Below are 23977 nucleotides of genomic sequence, written 5' to 3'. Positions count from 1 at the left end.
TACAGAATTTGATCCTTTAAAGTTGGGGCCATTAGATAAGAATACAGAGTGGCAAAACTCTCAACTCAGTGGACGTGTTAATTGGAGACATACAGTTAATAGTGATTTACTAGCTGATAAGCCCTTACTGAGATTCAGCAGGCTGGAAGGGTTTATGCGTACTGTATAAAATATATTTTCGAAGGTCTGTAGCTTACAAATGTTCTTTGCAAGTGTATAGTAAGTAAAACGAACAATTTCTAGATAGTAAGTCGCACGAAAACAAAAAAGTAAGTTTAACAACAACAACAAAAAAAAAACAAACAACAATGATACAAGTTATGATGTGCCTCAGAAATCCATATTGTTTTTAATTCTTTAGAAATGTCAAACATGTGTTTCATAATGTTTAAGTAGTGGATAAAACACATGATAGTATTTTATTACAACTGAAAAAGGTAGCGCTGAACATTAAGTGATGTGTCGTTCAGGTAGCAAAATGTAAACAAAGTAGTATATTGACTTCCATACGAAATACTTATTCACTAAAGGTATACCATTTTCCAACAAAACCAAAGATGCAAAAGATAGTTTGAGTATCTAACAAAGGAGTATGTTTTCGGAAACTGTAACAAGATACCAAAAATAAACAGTTTTTTTTAAAAATAAATATGATAGCATTTAACATGCATAATGGACCTTTAAAGAAAAACGAATAATTATTTGAAATCGAACGGTCAAAGATATTTACACTTTTTAAAGTGAATGCAAGTGGAGTAAAAAAATATTAAGGTAAAGAAATTTTAGATGCTGGGTTTCAAATCACACCGGCAATGTCGGGACACCTGAGTTAAAGCACCGGCGTTTTGTTAGCTAGTTTGATGAAAGAATTCAAGGACTCTGGTCGGACTAGAATCCATAGCAGTGAGAAGCATGTGTATAAAAATAAGGGACTTTAAACACTCGGCTATGAACGCCCTGAATATCTTATTTACTTACTCTATCACAAACAAAAAGTAAGAGTTTACGACGCAACACATTTGCACATGGTAAGAAAATAAGCGTATACATAACGTTTAACAAACTTCTTTGGCTTATTTATAAAATCTGCCAGTGTATAAAAGAATAAATTTAATAAAAGCTTTGTATACCAGTTCTATGATGGCATTAAATATCAATGTGATATGGCGAATGTCTTCTCCTTTGCGTTTTTGGTATAAATAGCAGATACTGAAAAGTAAATGATGGTGTTGTAACGTACATTGTTGAGTATCAATGTCAATGTCTCATTTAGTTTAGTAAAGTAATATTTTATGAAATTATATGAATATGAATACATGTATTATGAATTATTCATAATTTGAATTAATATTATTAAAATACTCTCTCGATATTTGTTTCTCTGTCACAATAGACGGAACACACTTGCAAATTTGAAACCAAAAGAATTATGAAATAGTTTCGTCACATTTTAGTAAGCTATTGTAAACTGTGCGTGAAACTTACTATTTTGTTATCGTGCCACTTACTATCCAGAAATTGTTCGTTTTCCTTACTAAACACTTGCAAAGAACATTTGTAGGCTACTAACCTTCGAACAAAATTTTATATGGAATTCTACAAGTACAGATGTCAATAGAATGATTGATTTGGTGTCTTAAGTGCAAAAAGGCTTATTTCAATTTATTTTGGTACCAAGTTATATCGCTTCGTGCGAATTACTATCGCTTCACAAATTCAAACAATGTTCTCAAAAACCACAAAACGTAGGATAATGCACTTTGTATTGTCATTCGAAGAAAATTAACGCGCATATGATACGCTAGGTTTTGTTTTGATTTAAGAAACGTTTGTCACCTTAATTTAACATAATAAGGTACTTACCGGGGCTCAGCAGTCGCCATTTTCAACGATATCGATTTTGTCCTAGGCTAAATATCTGGGATAACACAACCATCCCAAAATATCCTCTAAATTAGTTGCTAAAATATATTAATATATAATAATAAGAACTTGAATAAGAACAGTTGAATACCAAATTTAAATCGAATTAAACGAACAAACAAAAAATGAGTTCAAAGAAATTTCAGTATGAGATATACGTTACAATATATACATGTAAAATGCAAAAAAATTCATCGCCACATCTTAAATGTAAAGATTGTTTAGAATATATTGCAGCTAAAAAAACTGTTGTTTGTTAAAGTTCTTATCTCAATGTCACAAACGCTGTCATTCCTGTCTCCAAAAGTAGGATTGTCAAAATGGCCGCGCCCTAGTACTTATACTTGTTTTCATATTGTTCACAGTTAGAACATTCTTCATAATAAAAAACCGAAACAGATTATTTTTGAATACTGTTGTGTTGAGATGTCTTTACACTTCTGTATTGAAAACACAATTAGAATCATAAAACTTTTGTTTTCTATTTTAGTTTCTCTTCAACGTAAGGTTCTTTATAAGCCAACAGAGTTTCCATACTCGAGATGCTTCAAAAATGGTACAAACCGAATTTCCTGTGAAAAACTGAACATTAGTAAAGGTAGGTAAATATATTGTAAAATAATATAAGGTAGCAACAAGCTTAATAACGGAAGGTCAATTATTCTATTAATGTGCATTCGTGCCTTAAATAGTGCCCGTAGTTAATTTTTAACATGTTTATACATAATTTTGCAGATTATTTTTACATAATATTACATTACTCTTTTGATATAAAAAATATTTGTACATGAAATCCCATTTTTGACATGCCTTATATGAGCTTACAAAAACCTGTATCACACGCGATTGTGATCATGAAAGACGTTGCTAGCTTAATAATACCAATAACAATATTGTTGTAAATGTTGTATAAATTTGACATTAAGTATATACGAGGTAAATAGTCCAAGAGATGGCGGGGTTTTATTTTGCAATTTTCCGTATCACCAAAAGAAACATTGCCATTATAAAGTGTATTGTTTGTAGTTTCTAAAAACCCATTTCTTAAGTTACGCAGCCCGGGCAAAAGTATAAAAATTCAAGATGGCCACCAATATGGCCGCCAAAAATTACAAAATATCATATAATTTTTGTTTTTATGATTTTTTACAAACAGATTTTGTACAAAGTAGTTTCAATTTGCACAATATCAGATAAAATATGGCTGATTTATGATTCAATCAAGCAAAAATGACAATTATATGGCAAACTTTAAAATTATCACTATAAATTTACCAAAAAAGTTGTAAAAAATAGAATTTTTTGACAATATGATGACTTTCGTTTTTCCGTATTTACACAATATAAACGAAAATGCATTTAAAGTGTGTGTAGTTTATAAATTTAACATAGATATACAAGTTAAGCATAAAAAATCATTTTCTTGGCATTTATGCCGTACGAGTAGATTTTTAAAAGTGGGTGGGTAATATTACGAATTTTTTTTTAAATTACAATGTTCCCAATACTCGCCTTTACTTTATAATTTCAGTTTAATGTATAGGAAATTGTTTTTTAATTGTATGTTCTTTATCATTTGAACATTTTTTGATAAGTTAAGCATAAAAATTCATTACCTGGCGCATTTATAACAGAAGAGTACAGCTTCAAAAGTGGGTGGGGTAAAATAACCCCCAAGAAAGCGCGTCCATAATATAAACGCTCCTAAAACCTGTCCTTATTTTACAATTATAGTGCAATAATGATATATTAATTGAATTTTGTGGCAAGATATATAAATATGTATTACATTTAAGAAGAAAAGAAACATCATGTCATAGCAACCTTTAAGATTATCACAATTAACCAAAAATTTAATAGGTAAAAAAACACAGTTTTTGCATTTTGTTGCCTTTAAGTATATTCTTTATGACACAAAGTAGAAATATTGTGCTACAGTAATTTGTTGTTTAGCTGATTATAGCTGTATTAGTTTGGCATAAAAATCATTACAAGAGAATGTATCACAGAGGGGATAGCGTTATAAAAATGGGTCGACATAACACTTTTCAAAATTAAAGTGCTAATAGAAGATTTTTTTACAAGTCATGTTTTGCCATTTTCTGACAATATATATCAATAAATTATGTTAACGATGCACCTAGCATAGTAATATTTTGGCTATAACACTTTTATTGCAGATATTTTTGTGAAATCTTACAAAATTCTTACTGAATTATTTTTGAATAAAAAAGTTTGGAAAGCAGCACTCCCTATTGTTGGTCAAGTTTATATGGTCCTTACTAAAAAACGCCAGATATAATGAATGATTATGTATTTATACTGTGTTTATCTATTAGTGTATGGAGTAAAAACTTATCAAATCTTGTATGTGTTTACTCAAAAAGATGGTTTTTTATGGTTTAGAAAAGAGGCTTGTATAGCAAACACAATTATTTTTCAAATTTCCTGCAGATTAATTCATTAATCAATTAAGACAAAAAAAACATCATTTAAAATGTTTTTATTTATCATTATTAATTCACACAAAAATGTATAAAAAACAACATACTAGAATTTTGGTATCTTTTGTTTCATCTTTGGTAACATAAAGTAGATGTAAGTGTGCTTTTATTGAATTTGTCGCTTAGGGCATGTGTCTCAGAATGAGTTCGAAGCACTAAAAAGGTGTGTGGGATATAATTGAACTTAGAACTGAAGACATCACGATGCTTACACAACATACTCATATGGGCAGAAACAGTTTTTATGACGGTCTTTCTATAAAAAAATTGTAATTTTATTATTTTTTATACATGTTTATAACACCTGACTGTAATTGATAATGTTTTTCTTAAAGGCCCATTATGGCTCAGAAAAGTTTTTATCTTCCTTTCTCTAAAGCTTTTTTTAATTTTGGTATAGTTTTATGTTATCCATACCGTTACTCACTGGCCAATCACCTGAACTATTTTATCTGTTACATTTTGGCAATAAGTATAGTTGTTGTGAATTAGTAGTGTGTATGGAAGGAAGTTAAAATACTACTTTGCTTACATTTTGCTACATTTACTGCAATTAAAGTATTTTAGATTTGTCGCTATTTTATTCAGGTAACAAGCATATTACATTCTCTTAAAACATTATTTAATTTATTTGTTTTTTGAGGCATAGTATGCCTTTGATAAAGGTAAGAAATTTTGCATCATTATTACAATTAAGAAAAAGTGCATTAAAAACATCAATAGACACACGTATATAACAATCAAGAACCATGATGTCTGTGTAATGCATTCTGTGAGAGTGTAGTTGTAAAATATGATATAAACAAATCATTATTTTTTAATTTGACAAAGGTAAGAAGTACTGTCATTTATAAAATTAGCAATCATATGTGAATAAGTTTAGCAAAAGTTGTGAATGTAACTGCACACAAAACATCCAAATAGTTAACACGATTAAGCTATGAATACACGTCACAGAAATACATACATCTTGAAATTATGCACTTATACATTCTGTACAAAAGTCGATTTAAAAGCAACAATTTTCACACAAAGCAACCGACCAGCATCTAGTTGTGATTTACATTTATAAGTACATAGTCGCTGTTTCCTTCAGCTAGCTATGCTATGTGTTGCCTCACTATTCAGCAGAAATAAGATTTTAAATGTCAGTACTTTGGGAGTGTTTCAAAATCACACTGAGCACTGACTGTGTAGATGGCAAAAATGATGCATCAGCTCCTGACAGTTTGATCAATCTGGGATGTTATATTTTTCATCCTTGAAAATCTTTCAGCACGATAACATTGCTGTGTTGGATAGTTTTAGTTTTTTCTTTTTGACATTTTTTCCCGTTGGGTGGTTCTAGTACTCCTTCCTGAATACTGAATATCACCCTTAAGGATGTGTTGCCTGACTTAAGATTTCTCCTTTGGTGGCTTTTATCTGATATTAAGACTTCATAACCCTATTTTAAAAATTTCAATTATTTAGTTACATAATTTTCCTATTTAGGCTACACGCATTATTTTACTTGGGTCCATACACTGTTTTTGATGAGTGGCGCAATGGTTACATTGAAGATCCCTAGATTACCGTCTTATGAACTTGTCTACGGATGTTTAAAATTTTAAGTTTCACTATTATAATTTCACTATATTTTTGTTTAAATACTGAATTTTGCTTGGAGGACGTTGTTACACTGCTGTCCAAAAAAATAGGCATTTTCAAACCGAGCGAAAGTGTGCCATATTGTGTATTCTTAAACCTTCCGTTTTTCATTCTATTTGCTTGAACGATTTTGAGCATATTTATTCTAAACAATGCTAGTCTGGCATAAGTTACAGGCCTGAATAGGGAAAATACAATCCCTAAAGATAATTCAACCTTAAGCATGAAAAAGTAAAATTTGAATTTTGAAACATTCGCAGATGTGTTAACCCATCACAAGATATATACACATGTACGCCTTTCTACGCATCCCCCCTTTTTTTTTGCTTTCTCAAATGATGAAAAAACACTTAGGCCCAAAACACTTGTTTTTGTTTGAGAAAAGTTGTTTAAAAATTGACCACTTTTTCGGCGCCGTCCCCCATCCAAAAGATACATCAGGGGGTTGCCAGAAGGGGAATGTGCCCCCTTCTGTTTGGGGGGTTTGAAGGGGGCGAAGTCCCCCTCATCGCCAAGAAAATTTTGGACTTGTTAGAGGCTAAAAATGACCCCAGGTCGATCATAAGGTAACGTGTAACCAATGCTGAAAAGCCTTTGACTCTATCTCAGTCCATTGAGAAGTGGCAGCACTTTGAAATCAATTTTGATGGAAAAAATCAACGCAAAATAGTGAATTTTGGCAATTTTGAGATGTCCCGTAGTTGCCATGGTAAAAGGAAATTTAAGACTGAACATGTTGTTCCAAAGGCAATGGCCCAGTCACATTTGTGCCAAGTTTTATTAGTATTGAAGTTTTGATAGTTTTATAGCAACTTGAACTTGTAACGGGAGAATTTTCAATGAAAACAGTCATTTTTCACAAAATGCTCATGGGGTAATGGGTTAATAAAAAAATCAAAAAAATCTACAAAACAACAATTTTTCTTCAAAATTATATGTCAGGCCATGTTTTAACATGGAAAAAAAAACCCGATTTTGGGTAATTTCAGGTATTTTAATCATGGAAAGCCCAATTGACTTTTTTTTTCAAGCCAGTACATTAAAAGTGGCGTAAGGTCCACAATTATGAGAAAACAATGGGCGAAACATAAATTCGGTGTTCTAAAAAAAATGTTTTGGTCTTATTTCGGCTTTCGATCCACCTTCCTTGATAATTAAGTAGCAAATTTCTGAGCAAGTGTCCATGATATTTTGAATAAGCGATGAGATATTTATTTTCCATGAGAAATTTATTGTGTCGGAGGATCAAGAAAGTGACTACCCTTTATTACTTATCTAATGCTCTGTCATTGAGCTAGGCAGGCAAACTACAGATGGACATAACGATTGACTTAATTATATGGCATTTATCAACCTTCTTTTGTTGTTGTTATCATGCCTAAATCTATCTATGAAAAACTTGTACTAGCATATTACCTGCATAACAAAGAAACCAAAGCTCTCAGGTTATATTGTATACATTTGGAACATTGTTACAATAATAGTAAAATTTACATCTTGAGTTGTACAATATATGGAGTGGTTGAAAGGAAATCAAAAAATTACTGACATGGTGATGCTTTATAAATGATGAAGATGATACTGGAGATCTGGAAGATAATGATGATGATGATGATGATGATCCATTTAATAAGCAGCATGTTTACGCATAATATTTCCAAAATCTATCAAAGATTTACAAATTTATGTACAAATTATGACAATTGACAATTATGACCTTAACCTTTGAGCCCGAGACTTGATAATTTCTTGTTTGACCTTTAAATGCAACACATCTGTGCAACTCAGAATTGTTGACCAGACAAGAGTATCAATTATGCATGAAATGAAAAAATTGGGGTGACTTTGAGCAACACATCTTGTTTTAGCGTGATATACATCAGATCAATGTAAAAAAAGAGTTATGCATAATTGTAAAATAATCATCCATAAATGACAATGTCGTAGGAAAGACAACGCCATCTATTAATCATATTATGAAATCAATATGGAAGTACGACTGTGACTTGATTTTTGAATGTGACACATTGATATAATGTCAAAACACATTTTTATTAAGTTATTTCAAAAATCCATCCAGGAATGACATAATTATTGACTCGACATGACCATCAGTGCACAATTTATGTATGCAAAATATGCAAAGGTATGGACCACACTCAAAGTAAGGAATATGGAAGAAGGGATGGCACTATACAAATAATAATGTCTCTCAATTGTTTGTAGGGGAGGGGCACAAAATGCTGCTTTTATTTTAAGTATTGAAATTGACTGTTTTCTTTTGTGCAGAAATTGTGTTTTAAGTTTAATTGATATGTCCATTAAGGCTTAAATACCTTTTGCTATTCACTATTGCAATTTTTTATGACTGTGATTTTATTCAGTATGATATTTGCACAACATTCATTAATAAATGCTCCTTTCATCAATGACAATAACCATTTCTCTTTTCTTTTATGTTAGATAATATAGTAGTCAAAGTTAAAATGATATTGATGACTAAAGTTTATATCAAAATGTAAAGAGATCGGATATCCATTTGACAGAACATTATAAAAAAAAATATTTTCAAAAAAGTATTTATCCATACAATATTTTTGTTTTCAAAACATATAAAATGCCATCACATAATTATTGGACATATATTATAGAACAAAAAAGCAAGTTTATTATATTTAATAGTTTAGGATGTTTATTTTCGCCATCGAGTTTTAAAACTCTCTAAAGATATATGATAAGGTAAATTAACTTTTAATGACTTGTCAAGCTATAATAAACTGATAAAAAGACAGACAACTTTACAATAATTTCATTCTACGATATATCTTAAGGCAACAAAATCTCAAAAATGTGTTTCGGTACCATTTTTTGTGATAATTTTAAATTGCGATGTAATGATGTTTTTCATTCTTCTTAAATGTAATACAATCTTTATATTTCTTATCACATTACACAAAATTCATTTACATGATAAATACACTCAAATTTTTTAAAGTAAAAGGCAAGTTTAGTAGAAGCTTAATAATTTTGAACTGTTTTCTTCTTGTTTTCCTCTTTCTTTCTCGGTTATTTTACTCCACCCACTTTTGAAGCTGTACTCTCATCTGTGATAAATGATCAGGTAGTGAAGTTTTATGTTTAACTTATCAAGAAATGTTTCAAATGACAAATAACATACAATATCCTATACATTTAACTGAAATTAAAATGTAAAGGCATGTTTTGGGAACATTGTAATTTTTAAATATTTTTTTACGGTAATTTTACCCCACCCACTTTTGAAGCTCTACTCTTACATTATAAATGCTTATTAGATAATGATTTTTTTATGTTTAACTTGTCTAGCTATGTTAAATTGATAAAATACACACAATTCCAATGCAATTCCATTTATATTGTTTTAATACGGAAAAACGAAAGTCATCATATTGTCAAAAAATGCTATTTTTTACAACTTTTTAGGTAAATTGATAGTGATAATTTTAAAGTTTGCAATATAATTGTCATTTTTGCTTGATTCAATCATAAAGTAGCCATACTTTACCTGATATTGTGCTATTTAAACTAGTTTGTACAAAATCTGTTTGTAAAAAATCAAGAAACAAAAATTATATGATATTTTGTAATTTTTGGCGGCCATATTGGCGGCCATCTTGAATTTTTGTACTTTTGCCCGGGCTGCGTAACTTAAGAAATGTTTTTTTTAGAAACTACAAACAATACACTTTATAATGGCAATGTTTCTTTTGGTGATACGGTAAATTGCAATAAAACCCCGCCATCTCTTGGACTAAAAGTGCCTTTAACTTTAAACATGGATTTTAATAGATTCCGCGCATCGCGAGATCTCTACTCATTCAGTTACAAGGCATATGAAATGAGAAACAACATTATTTATTTTTCTATTTTTTTAATGTCTCATTATTCATTGATTATTTTGTACTAATGTATCATAATTCAATGACCAATTTGTTTAATGTATCATATAACTCATTGATTGTGTTATTATGTGATCCTAATATAGCTGCAATATCAATGGTTCAAACAACAGTGAACAAAAGAATTCATAAAAATCATATTCATGGGAACCATAATTATCATATTCACTAGTTGAAACAAATTTGTCCAATGTAGAAGAATATGGAAATCATATTAAATGACCATCCATATTAGACTGTTTATTACGTCTGTATGTAATAAATGTGTTTATGGCATATTTCTAAGAAATATTATTATTTTACTAGTCTAAGAATGTTTAAAAGTCATAATACAATGATGACTATAAGCTTTTAATGTGCATTACAGCGATTTAAATGACTTCATTCACTTTCTTGTAGCAACAGTGTTTTGACAAGATAGACAGGTACAGAGCTTTCCGCTGGCAGAAAACCATTACTAAAATGTTAGCTGTAAACTCGATAAAGATATTAAGGCAATGTATGCTAAAAAAAGTCTACAAACAAAAATACGATAACTTTATGGGGAAACCTGATAGATTCCCGTATAATAATAATAATAGTAATAATAATAATAATAATAATAATAATAATAATAATAAAAATTATAATAATCGGACATATCTTAAAAATCAGTTCTTTATTTATCATGGATTTTCACAAGTATGAATGAGATATTGAAATCCCAATCTTTCAACAACGGAGATATACGATACTGAAAAACAAATGTTGTTTTCTGACATAAATAACTGTGGAAGACTGTAGTTATATTCACCTATGCACCTATTAAACTTTATTGTATATTAGAAAAGGTTGTTATTCAAGAAGATAAATATTGAAATGCACTATTCAGATTAAGAACTTCGTCCCATATATTTCGTATTGAAACAGGAAGATAAGAAAATTTAATAAAAGCAGAAATACTGTGAAGCCTTTGTAATTTGAGCCACGTTGAAAGTGAATATCATTTTTAACTAGTAATTCCGCATCAAATTAAATTAAGAATAAAAATCATTAATACATTGGAAATTCTTAACTCCAATATATCCAGTTAAATTCATTTACTCTGCAATAAGAAAAAGGAACGCACAATTAATCATATCGCCATAATTTCTAGCATACATTTAGTGTTTGGTTTATGTCGTTTGTATGATATAACAAAAAAGAAGTATTGTGAACAAACAAATATGATAAAGATATTATTGCGTCTTCTGAAAGCACTATATTTACTCACTGTAATCCATATCCAATGTTTAATTATATTGTGCTATTTTTATTGTACTTACATGCTTTATAAATAAACTTTTGAACTGAACCTGAAAGAACTTTGGGGTTAAATAATATAACATTCTTATGCCCGTCCATCCGTCTTTTAACAATGTCGTTTTCTGTCCGTTTCTTTTGAACCGGTGGAAAAAAAAGGAAAAAAAGTAAAAATTGCTAAAGTCATTTTCATTATTAAACTGTGCGGTATAACTTTCCATTTTTGATTCGATACATTCCTCCCTTTAATTATAAGCTGATGCAATCCGGTCAGCTCATGACATTAAGTGACTGTTCCGCGGCGCTACGGATGCAAACAGTATGTAAACTGATGAATTAATTTATAATATTCACAGTCATGTGTCCAGCGTTTAAAATCACCATTTTTTAGTAACATGTATGGAGGGCCTATTTGCCGTCCCATGTTCTGCTTTGATATCAACATTATATGCTAGCGAGTTATGAATGTCAGATAAGGTATCTTGTGTTTCTAGTTCTGAACAACTGAGAATGTGAGTCCAATATCCTCGTGTTTATGTTGCTGTAGAGCTGTGAATGTAAGGTTTTGTCAATGTGTGTTTTATTCCGTAGAGTTCTTAATGCGAAATTAGTAGCTTTTGATTGCGTAAAGCTGCCCATATGACATACAAGTCATTGTCGTTTATATAATTTGGAGCTCCAAATAAGAGATATTATTACTTGTGTTTAATATCCTGTGGTAATTGAATGTAAAGTAAATTTCGTTGTGTTTTTTTATACTATAGAGCTGTGAATTTATCAGAAAGTTCCTTGTGATATTCATGCCTATATGACGTACAGCCGTTTATTGTTGTAACAAACTTTATCTTATTCCAAGAAATGTAACACAAAGCATGCTATGTTAGGAGACAAATCTGCAGGAATTTGTTTAAACCTCATTTTGTGTGTACTACGTTTATCTTATATTGTTTGCTGTTTCTTTCGACCAAGTTAATTATTATGTTTAAAAAAGAATAGTTTTTTTCTTTGATTAATTTTCTTTAATGGGTAGCTCATTTACATACTTACAAACATGCGTTCTTTTAGTAATGTATAATACAGTTAATTTAAGAATTCTGTACAATTAACTACGTAAATTCCCATGTAAGGACTGAATAAAATATGAGTCAGTCACGTAACATGATTATGATGAGTAAATTGTATTAAGTCCAAACATTTAAAGGTTCTACATAATGCATATTAATGCGAGCTTGGAAAGAAGTGTATGTATAACCAAATAACTGAGAATGATTTACAACAATAAATAATTAATGCGTCAAAATGTTAACATATATTTATTATTATGACGTTTTATTTGAGTCCCTACAGATAATTTATCTTATGTCATACACCAACAAATCATTAATAAAAATATTACCAACTGTTGCTTTTTTATCACAACGTCTTAATGCCACCGAAATGTCATTGGCACGGTACTTTAAGTTACCAAACCCTAGTTATACGGACGAAAATTGACACTTATTACATAATAACTAACCACAAAACAATAATTCTTAGTACAAGTATTAGTGTAAGGTTGAATTCGCATATACAGGTATTTAACAAAAATATACAAGCCAAGGTCGAATTTGGTATTTTGCACAAATCATTTTCTTTTTCATTCAAGGCCCTTAAACAATTTAATGTTAATACAAACCTTTTTATACAAAGATAAATGCCTGTTAACCTTTTGCAAATGACATAATAGTATTCCATATTCCATTTTACAAGGTATTTTGTTACTAGTAACTTCCTCATTTCCAAAGAAGTCTTGCGAGGTTATTAATCACATTTAATGATAGTTTTTGCGCTTCCTCTCAATATACCTGACCATTGTATGAAATTGTATTGAATTCCAACTAGTTGTTCTCAAGTTATGCTCTGGACAAGAACAAAGCAATGGAAAAGTAACAAAGGGCAATAATTTTATAATTTCTGTGGGCAGAGTTATGGTTTTGTGCATTGCACTTCTTCATATTAAGCTTGACCATTATATGAAGTTGTTTTGAGTTCCAACCGGTACGTTTCAAGTTATGCTCCGGACAAGGAAAATTAGCAAAGGGCAAAAACTCTTAAATGAGTCAAGATGGAGTTATGGTTCCTGTGCACTGCACTTTCTCTCAATGTGCTTGATCATTGTATGAAGCTGTTTTGAATTCCAACTATATGTCTTCAAGTTATGCTTCAGACAAAAAAAAACAAACAATGGAAACGTAACAAAGGGCTAAAACTCTGTTATTACTTCAGAAAGAGATATGGTTCTTGAGCACTGCACTTCCTCTTATTGTGCTTGAACATTGTATGAAGTTGTTTTGAATTCCAACCAGTAGTTTTCAAATTATGCTCCAGAAAAGGAAAAGTTACAAAGGGCAGTAACTCTGTAATAAGTCAAGATAGAGTAATGGTTCTTATGCACTACACTTTTGTTTTAGAACTTTGTATGAAGTCATATTGAATTCCAACCATAAGTCTTCAAATTATGCTTCGGACAAAAAAGGCAAAGGAAAAGTAACAAAGGGACAATAACTCTGTAATTACTTTAGATACTGTTATGGTTTTTGCACTTTCCCTTAATGTGCTTGACCAATATATGAAGTTGTTTTGAATTTCAACCAGTAGTTTCCAAGTTATGCTCTGGACAAGGAAAAGTAACAAAGGGCAATAACTCTGTATTAAAGGAAGATGGAGTTATTGTTCTTGTGCACTGCACTTTCTCTTAATGTGGTTGACCATTGTTTGAAGTTGTATTGAATTCCAACTATTAGTCTTCAATTTATGCACCGGACAAAGAAAAAACAACGGACCGCTGGACTGACAGACCGACTGACCAACCGACCGACCGACCACCGGATGACTTCTTTATACCCCCAAAACTTCGTTTCGGGGTTATAATAAGATGATTAGGTTATGGTCTGACATTTGATGACACTTTTCCCATTGGAATTGGAAATCTTTTTTTTTTTAAATCACGATTTCTTATCCAAATATGGAATACTATTATGTCATTTGCAAAAGGTTAACAGGCATTTATCTTTGTATAAAAAGGTTTGTATTAACATTAAATAGTTTAAGGGCCTTGAATGAAATAGAAAATGATTTGTGCAAACAAATTTGGAACGAAATATTATTTAAACATTTGAAATTTTGGAAACATTCTGTGTGACGAAATACCTTTAAAAAGCTTTTACAATATATATTAACCTGCATTACAATCCCTTTTTACAGAAAGACAGGAAAAGCTGAGCATGTGGCCACCAGGGCCATACGCAATACCAATGTCCGCATATGGCTGCCCGGAGTCACAATCACGAGGATGGCTGAAAAGCTATTTGATTGGCAATATTACTGTCAACCAAGACAGCAACAGATTGCACAGATTCTTTGGTGATTATTATGTCTCGTCATACCATTGGAAAACATCAATGATGACGCTTTTTTTGTGTGTAAAATTCCGAAATGAGGCCATGCTTGATAAAGGACAATGGATTCCAGGAAATTACAGCATTTATAAAATCGGCTTGTCATGTCCCTCAGGTATATTTTAATTCTTTGATATTGGTGAATTTCTGATTGAATTCGTGTTAATCAGATTCGCGATTCTCACTTTCAAATATCACTTACCAACTTATTCAAAAAGAGTCTGCAATTTTCATTTTTGTCACTTTGCTTTCCGCCGATTTATCTATACATCACTTCCTTTATATTCATTAATGTGAAAGATACTTGGCGATGATTTTAAAAACACAAAGAGACCATACTGATCTTTGTATCACTATATTTTTAGACTTTCAAGAATCTAGTATACAACTGCCTACATTTGAATTTGTGTCATATGGTGTTGTTCCAAATATTACAGTTTCTGAAGAAGGTACGAGTATCTATTTTAAATTGAATAATAAATATGTAATGGATGTTTGTTTGTGTGCTGTAAGAAATTTTTCATTTCATCGTGTGAGCTTTTTTAATTGACACAAGTGGCGTGACTGCACGTGAGAATAATGTTTCGAAGTTCACGAGATGAAATAAAAATACATCTTAAAGAACAAAGAATCAAATTTTCGTTTTATTTTTTGCTTAAAAATTGATAAAAAATTATTTGAAATTTTCTCAATAATAACTTGTATAATAAAATCAGTTTTGCCCACTCAATGCCTCATTTTATCGCGAAATTCTCACGAATATATGAAGCTTTGAGCTGAAAAATTAATTCATAAATCAAAGTTAAATAGCGATGATATTATTTATGTTAATTTAAAAGAAAAAATGTATGATCTCTTGTTTAAATCATTAAACATACATATATCAAGAAGATTCAGTTTCATCCTACCAAACTAGTTCTTGTTTTATATTCAATTATATAACGGAAAGGATATTATATTTGTCCCTATAGGTAAGGTACCATATGGTGAAGTGAAAATCTTTAAAAACAGTCCTTTCATTGAAAAGTTTGAAGTTATAGTTCGATAATTTTCACTTTGAAATTATTCAATGTAATCTTTAAAGATAAATCAGTAGTCCACACACAAGCATAACATATAAATGTATAATTTTTTATTTCACGGATTCTCTATACCCATAAGCAGACAATTAAGAGTTCGATGGGCTGAATAGTTTGTTGACTATAATATTGATGTTGTTATTCATTCGTATTACATTGCATCACTTTTATTACATGTTTAAATTATAAGCAAGGTGGCTGATATGTCGTCTATGTCTTCAAGTACTGATATCGTTCAATCATTTTAATCGGTTATCTAGTCTTTGAGTCTTTGCTTATTTGCCGTTTCATTTGCTTTCGTTGTATGTATGTACATATTACTAATGTAAAGATTACATACAAGAAAAATAAAGAATATTACGTTCCATTGAAGGCCAATCTGAAGAGTTTTTGACGTTATCATTGTGTAAAAGAACGACTTTTACGGAAACAGGATATTCTTATGCAAAAGTGTCATTCAAAATGTTGGAAACTGACTTCATACTTGAAAAGGCAAGAGCTTTCTCATTTTATTGTATTCGAAATATTTAAAAATAAATATGTTGGGTCTTTTAATTACTATTTAGATATAACAGTATACAGTTTATAAATACATGTCAAAATGATGTATATAAAGTTAGTTCCCTATTCCTTATTCCTTTTTCGAATAAGGAATCAGTCCCTTTTCGAATAAAGAATAGGGATCTAGTTCCTGATTCCTTATTCAAATCTAAATAAGGAACAGCAGAATTAGTATTTGTATAAGATAAAATTATGGTTGGTCAGAAAACTAGAACGCTTCTTTTTTTATTAAACAAGTGAAAATTGCACCAAGTCAAACATCATAATCATAGAATAAAGCATCCGAATCGTCATATTTTTATGCCGAGCTATTAAATGGCTGGGGCATACAGTGTTACCCTTTTCCGTACATATTTACTCAAATTTAACATAAGACATTAGTCAAAAGAATACACTTTGCAAAGAGTCGGATATTTTTAGTTTCCGTTCATTATCTCCCCAATGGTTGTGCACATTTAACTCAAATTTGACATGTAGATAAATCTTAGAAATAAACAGTTCAAGTTTGAATTTGGTCATGGTTAAACGATTTTGGACAAAATTATCTCCCTTGAAAATTTGAATTTTCAGTTTCAGCACTCATATCATGTGGAAATTTATGTATTATTTTGGCTACACATATGAAATATGCAATTTACAACAGGTTAACACTGAAAAGTGTCAGTACCTTGAACTTTGTATAAAAAATAAAAATGGTTTGTGTTAACATTGAATAGTTTTAAGGGCTGAATTTTGAACTTTAAATGAAAAAAAAATAAATAAAAACAATCAAAACAAATTTGGAACTTAATATTATAACATCTGAAATGTGGGTGCACGCGGGGGGCATCCGTGGCGTGATGAGACATTTCTAGTTAAACAATTCAAGTCGATCCATGAATAATGAACCCGTTCCTTAAATCTAAAAAAAAAATTGCATAAAGCATCTGCATAACAATATTTTGAAAATATGCCAGTTCCTTATTCAATATTCAAATCCGAATAAGGAACAGAAGAATATACGCCAATAGAGACAGCAGTTGCAGTTCTTTCTGATATATCTGCATAAGAATTGCAAGGATCAATCATTAAAATCATTAAATAAAGCACCTGCATAAAATACTTTGAAAAAAATGTTAAAGTCGAATAAGAAATAGGGAACCAGTTCCTTGTTCTTTATTCAATCCCGAATAAGAAACAAAACAGGTACGTAAAGAAAGTCATCAATTGCAGTAACTGTTATTTTTGATAAACGTGCATTATTATTGCAAGGATCAATCATTAAAAACATTGCATAAAGCATATGCATAAAATATGTTGAATAAAAAGTTCAAGTTCATTCGACTCTGAATAAGGAACAGAAATATATTAGTTAACTTTAAAACAGACACCAGTTGCAGTGATGTTTGATAAATCTGCATTAGAATTGCAAGGATAAATCATTATAATCATTTCATCTGCATAACAATATTTTAAAAGAAATGTTAAAGTTGAATAAGGAATAGGGAACCAGTTCCTTATTCCTAATTCAACTCCGCATAAGGAACTCAAGAAAATACGTTGAGAAAGACATCAGTTGCAGATATTTTTTGATAAATCTGCATTAGAATTGCAAGGATCAGTCATTAAAATCTTTAAATAAAGCATTTGCATAAATTAGTTTGAAAAAAATGTTAAGGTCGAATAAGAAATAGGGAACAAGTTCCATATTCCTTATTCAATTCCGAATCAGGAACAAAAGAACATACGTAAAGAAAGACATCAGTTGCAGTTATTTTCGATAAACCTTCTTTAGAATTGCAAGGGATCATTCATTAAAATCGTTGCATAAAATCATCCGCATAAAAATATTTTGAAAAAAAAAAATGTTCAAGTCAAATAAGGAATAAGGAACCAGTTCCGTATTCCTTATTTAACACCGAATAAGTAACAGAAGAACATACACAAAAATGACACCTCATGCGATTATTCCTAATAAATCTGCAAAAGATATGCAAGACCAATCATTTGAAACATTGCATAAAGAATTTGCATACAACTTTTTGGAAAACTGTTCAAGTCAAATAAGGAACAGAATATACACAAAGAATGACAGCAGTTGCAATTATTTCTGATAAATCTGCACTAGGCTTGCAAGTTTCAATTATTAACATCATTGCATAAAGCATCTTCATAAAAATATTTTGAAACAATTGTCAAAGTCGAAATAAATCGGAGTCGAATAAGGAATACGGAACTTGTTCCTTATTCCTCATTCAACTATGAAATTTCTCTCAAAATATTTTATGCAGATGCTTTATTTAATTACTTTAATTATTGATCCTTGCAATTTTAATGCAGATTTATCAAAATAACTGCGACTTGTGCCTTAGGCTTTTTCTTCTGTTCCTTATTCGGAGTCAAATGAAATTGAACAATTTTTTCAAAATATTTTTATGTGGATGCTTTATTTAATGATTATAATGATTGACCCTTGCAATTCTAATGCAGGTATATCAAAATATGTGCAACTGATGTCTTTCTTTACGTATTTTCTCGTGTTCCTTATTCAGAGTTGAATAAGGAATAAGGAGCTTGTTACTTTACTATTATTCGACTTTAACATTTCTTTTTAAAATATTGTTATGCAGATGCTTTATGAAATGATTATGAGTTATCCTTGCAATTCAAATGCAGATTTATCAAAAATAACTGCAACCGGTGTCTTTCTTAACGTATATACTTCGGTTCCTTATTCAGAGTCGAATGAACTTGAACATTTTTTTTCCAAAATATGTTTATGCAGATGCTTTATGACAGAATTTTAATGATTGATACTTGCAATTATTATGCATGTTTATAAAAGATAACTAGAACTGAATCAGATGTCTTTCTTTGCGCATTTAGATCTGTTCCTTATTTGGAGTCGAATGAACTTCCATTTTTTTTTCAAAATATTTTTATGCGTATGTTTTATGCAATGATTTAAAACATTCATTTGATGCAGGTTTATTAAAAATAACCGCAACTGATGTGTTTCTTAACGTATTTTCTTTTGAACTTCAATCGGAGTTGAATAAGGAATAAGGAACTGGTTCCTTATTCCTTATTCGACTTTGACATTGACATTTCTTTCAAAATATTTTTATGCAGTTGCTTTATGATATGATTTTGCTGATTGACTTCTGCAAATGTAAACAGATTTATGAAAGAAAGAACCGTTCTAGTTTTCTGATCAACAATTATTTTATCTTATATAAATACTAATTCTGCTGTTCCTTATTTAGAACTGAAAAAGGAATCAGGAACTAGCTTCATATTTCTTATTCGAAAAAAGAATAAGAATCTGATTCCTTATTCGAAAAAGGAATAAGGAATAGGTAACTGACTTTATATACATGTCGAAATGTAATCTTATTCACATTTAACATCGACTGGCAATTAGCACGTGTACGAATATATAATTTGTAAAATACAATAGTTTTATCATGTGTTTAATAAATTAAATGTCCAATAAGAACCATGAATATATAATTATATTTTTTCATTTTCAAGGAACTTTCGTCATATTTCTAAAATAAGCCAAAAAAGTGGATTGCTGTTGGTGTCATTCTTATAATATAAATACCATCTCATTTCTCGAAAGTTTGGTGGCAGGAAAGGCTCAGTTGTAAACTCAAACACTGAATTTCGTATTTTGTGCAATCCTTAACCCTTTACCTCATATATACGCGAAACAACACACTTTTAACCCCCCCCCCCCTCCCCAATTAATAGGGTTATCAAAATGTTAAGAATTTAAGAATTTTTAGTATTTTGCATAATAGAAAACCTGACAAAGAATATTTTTCAATATATAGCGGAATAAAACGTCATGCCAAACATACCCAAATAGTGAAAAAAAAAATGTCTTCGTTTGGGCCCCACACACATGTTTTCTTTTGCGAAATATTGATAAAAATGTGAGCACTTTTTTCTGCGCCGCTATTCATCTAAAAGGTACATCAGAGGGTTGTCAGAAGGGGTGTGTGCCCCGTTCTGTTTAGGGGTTTGGAAGGGGCGGCAGTCTCCCTCATCGGCAAGAAAATTTTGGACATGTGAGAGGCTAGAAATTACCCAAGGTCGAGCATTAGGTAACGTGTAACCAACGCTGAAAAGCCTTTGATTCTATTTGAACTCATAGAGAAGTTGCAGCACTTTGATATCAATTTTGATGGAAAAAAATTAACGCAAAATAGTGATTTTGGCAATTTTGAGATGTCCCCTCGTTGCCATTGTAACCGGAAATTTTAGACTGAGCATGTTGTTACAGAGGCAATTGTCCAGTCAACATTTGTGCCAAGTTTGATTAGTATTGAAAAAGTTTTTATAGTTTTATAGCAATTCGAACTTGTAAAGGGAGACTTTTCAATAAAAAACAGCCATTTTTCACAAAATGCTCATGCAGTAATGAATAAATTAAATGGCTTATTGCACATGTACATATAATAAAATAACACTGGTATTAGTTTCAAGTTCTTCTAAATCATTACAGGATCCAGATACAAATTGCTCCCAATTCGACATGTCAACAGTGTCTCAGAAATTAACATCTTGTTTTTATAACCCAAAAGGTATGTTTTTAGTTTTATTTTGAACAAAGAAATATATGCATTAAAGTTTTTTACGTACTTTTATGTTTTACATTCTCTTTATTGGTTATATACTTGATGACGAGATGGGGTTTTTTTCAGTTTACAATTACGTCTATTGCGTTTTTTTAAAGCATATCTTATTCTTGCTAATTACACCCTCAGATAGTATAAAAAGCTTGTTTACCTTAATCGAAAAAAAAATTCTATGTCTTTGATGTCTTAAGGTCCACCATTACTAAGAATAATATATAACTATAATAATATCAAAATATAAACAACTATTTAAGAATGTTTATGTACGTTGTGTAAACTGTGTGCTCTGTGAATAATAAGAGAAAATGATATGTTTAAAACGGATTAAAATATGATCTTCATGTGCCGTTATTTAAAAAAAATAATATGTTTCTCCAATAAATGTGCAAATGTTAATGGTGTTTTTGTTTGTTTGTTTAATTGATTTTTGTTTCAGTTACAAACATTGATTATGAATCGGCAACAGGTATGGCTTCCTTACAATTCTATTATCTTCTATAAAGTACCTACAGTACACTTTTCCATTTTCAATTTATCCCGACATCAAACTATAATTAAAAATAATTTTGTAAACATGTCGCCTCTCTTTATTTTGATTTTGTTTAACAATCAATAAACAGCTTGTGGCCGTCTGATCAAATCCAGATCTGTACTATCCGCTGTTTAGTCAGCATATTTGACAGTTTCTCTAAAGTAATAAAACATCATGCCCAGATTTTAACACGGACAAGTCCATTCTAATGTATTTGGAGGGGTTAAACATCTGTAGTCATGCTAATTATTAATTGAAATCAATCTCATTTATATATGGTTGTAATGTACTTGTTATTCCACTATCTAAATTAAATGTACGGGGTTTTACAATTGTATCAGTCATTACAAAATACGACATAAACGTTTATATAAAATAAGTGATGTGCACAACTTTTAACTACAAGTTATCGCATGGTTTGGAACTTTTTCTTTGTTCTTACTTACCCATTATACTCAGTATACTTCAATGAATATTTGAAAACTGTATTGATATATAGATGTGCATGTTTGTCATTGCTTCATATGTAATATTGATTTATAACAGTTGAGTTTAATTCGCACCTTGTATACATGTATATATAAAATGGAGTTTTTTCACAATGGGGCATCGATAGGGTAATTCGCCCTTGAACCGAACAGGTTAATATTAGATACTAGCTAACACAGTCTGTGTCATTCGGAAGATGTCGAGTATCATTCATACCGTGTTATTTGAATGGTTATTTTTGATATCTCGGGTATATGGTATCAAAGTACTTGAAAAACTTATCGTAACCGTTTTCGCCTTTAAAACGAACACCTTCGCCCGTAAATCGAACATGCGAAATGTATTAGCCATATAAGCGAACAGATGAACATCAAATTAAATGATTTAATCCTTCCAATGAAACAACGTCTTTTAAAATGTATAAACACAAACATTTTAATAATATTGAAATGTCTCATTGGTCAGTAATTAGTAGGCGCCATTTACTTGAAAAAGACTAGATGAGTATCGTTTATTTACGAGAAATGTTTTACCTGAATTAACAGAAAATAGTTTCATGAGTAAATTGTTTTGTGCATTCGAACATTCCGAAAACTTTAAACAAGATTATCAATGAAATAAAATGTATTCTTATGTATACAACTGCTAAAATGAAAAGGTACATCCTCTGTATGAATTATTTCAACTTGAAAAGTACTTAAATCTTGAATCAACATTACTTTTTGCACAAGGAAACAGTTAACTATCCGTCTCTTACATTTGACGCCTTTACATTTTCAATGGTTGCATATCTTATTTTATTCTTTTTTCTTTCGTTTTATTTGGTGGCAGCGAAAACACCTTCACACAACTGTCTTATTATAAAAAGCTGTTAGGTAGCTAACGACAGCATTAGATGGCATTTTTCATTTTATCTGGGGTTTTCATTTGATCAAAAGTGAAAGGGTACAATAGGGAGAAGTGCATATGCTTTTCTTTTGCAAAACAATTTTACGAAATTGCGATACAACAGTTATTCAATATGAAACTCGTTAGTTACGGGATATAACACTGTTTGGATTAGCGACTTCTCGGTATGTTTCTGCAAACAAAAATTGTCTTGGTCTTAGCAGAAACATCCATCGATGACGCCCCAGCCAGAGTTAAATCCTGGTAGCTAAATCGTTTCATATACTTTAACTATTACCAAAAAACATGTTCGTTATGCTAGTTTAAGTGATAAAGAATCGTATCCATTCTGAAAGAAATAATTAATATCTTATTAAGTTGTAATACTTTTTGAGCTTTCATTGTGTTTTGTTTATAAATTTCAGAGTTAACTCTAAATCAGGGAAATCTCTCGCTCTTATATGAAGGAGGTAGGATTATTTAACATCATGTCTTTAAGACCTACAGGACACGAATTTGCAAACGTTATATAATCAATCAGCAGGTGTAAAAGCATATAAATGTATGACTTACCTGTATTTTTTTTTCAAGTATGTGTCTTGAAATTAATGTTTTACGAAATTATTACAAGCTTTAGAGTATGTATTCCTTGTTTAGACGACGTTATTTCGTAATCAAATTTGTACGAGCCTAGGCTTTAAAAATGAATGCCAAAGTGATTATCATTTTATTATTTTAAATATTGTTTTGTTCCATTTTAGAATCGACAAAGGTTTGGTTTATTGACTTACAGCGCTCACTTGAGGTTCTAATGATCGAAGTTAAAACTCCAAGATCGGTAAGTATGTCGGTATCATATAATTCATATAATCCTTATTATAACCAAATCTGCAGAACACTTACAAACTCTCTGGACGTTTGTATAGTCTGATTAGGCAACATCAGAATTCATAATATTCCTTATATTGATGACTGACTGTTCTTAAATATACATGGGACAAATTCATTTATTTCAAATGATTCAACCTCGTGATTTAGGGACAAACTTTATACCTTTTTCATTCAAAACA

The 23977-nt window shown here is 30.5% G+C and overlaps 1 protein-coding gene across 1 annotated transcript in view; it reads left to right on the top strand.

Moving 5' to 3' along the window:
* Positions 1-23745, top strand: part of LOC132744930 (uncharacterized) — a gene marked incomplete at its 3' end in the record, with an annotated part of 28713 nt that extends 4968 nt beyond the window's left edge. Inside the window, exons 2-8 of the mRNA XM_060733721.1 lie at positions 2414-2521; positions 14540-14848; positions 15099-15182; positions 16186-16304; positions 20866-20944; positions 21435-21464; positions 23669-23745. Coding sequence (XP_060589704.1) covers positions 2414-2521; positions 14540-14848; positions 15099-15182; positions 16186-16304; positions 20866-20944; positions 21435-21464; positions 23669-23745 — 806 coding nt within the window. The remainder of the gene's footprint in view (positions 1-2413; positions 2522-14539; positions 14849-15098; positions 15183-16185; positions 16305-20865; positions 20945-21434; positions 21465-23668) is intronic.
* Between the last annotated feature and the right edge of the window lie 232 nt (positions 23746-23977).

The sequence above is a fragment of the Ruditapes philippinarum genome, unplaced genomic scaffold, assembly GCF_026571515.1.
Source record: "Ruditapes philippinarum isolate M1 unplaced genomic scaffold, ASM2657151v2 ctg8657_1_1_1_1, whole genome shotgun sequence".
NCBI classification, from domain to species: Eukaryota; Metazoa; Mollusca; class Bivalvia; order Venerida; family Veneridae; genus Ruditapes; species Ruditapes philippinarum.
This window is presented reverse-complemented; position numbering and strand designations above follow the sequence as displayed.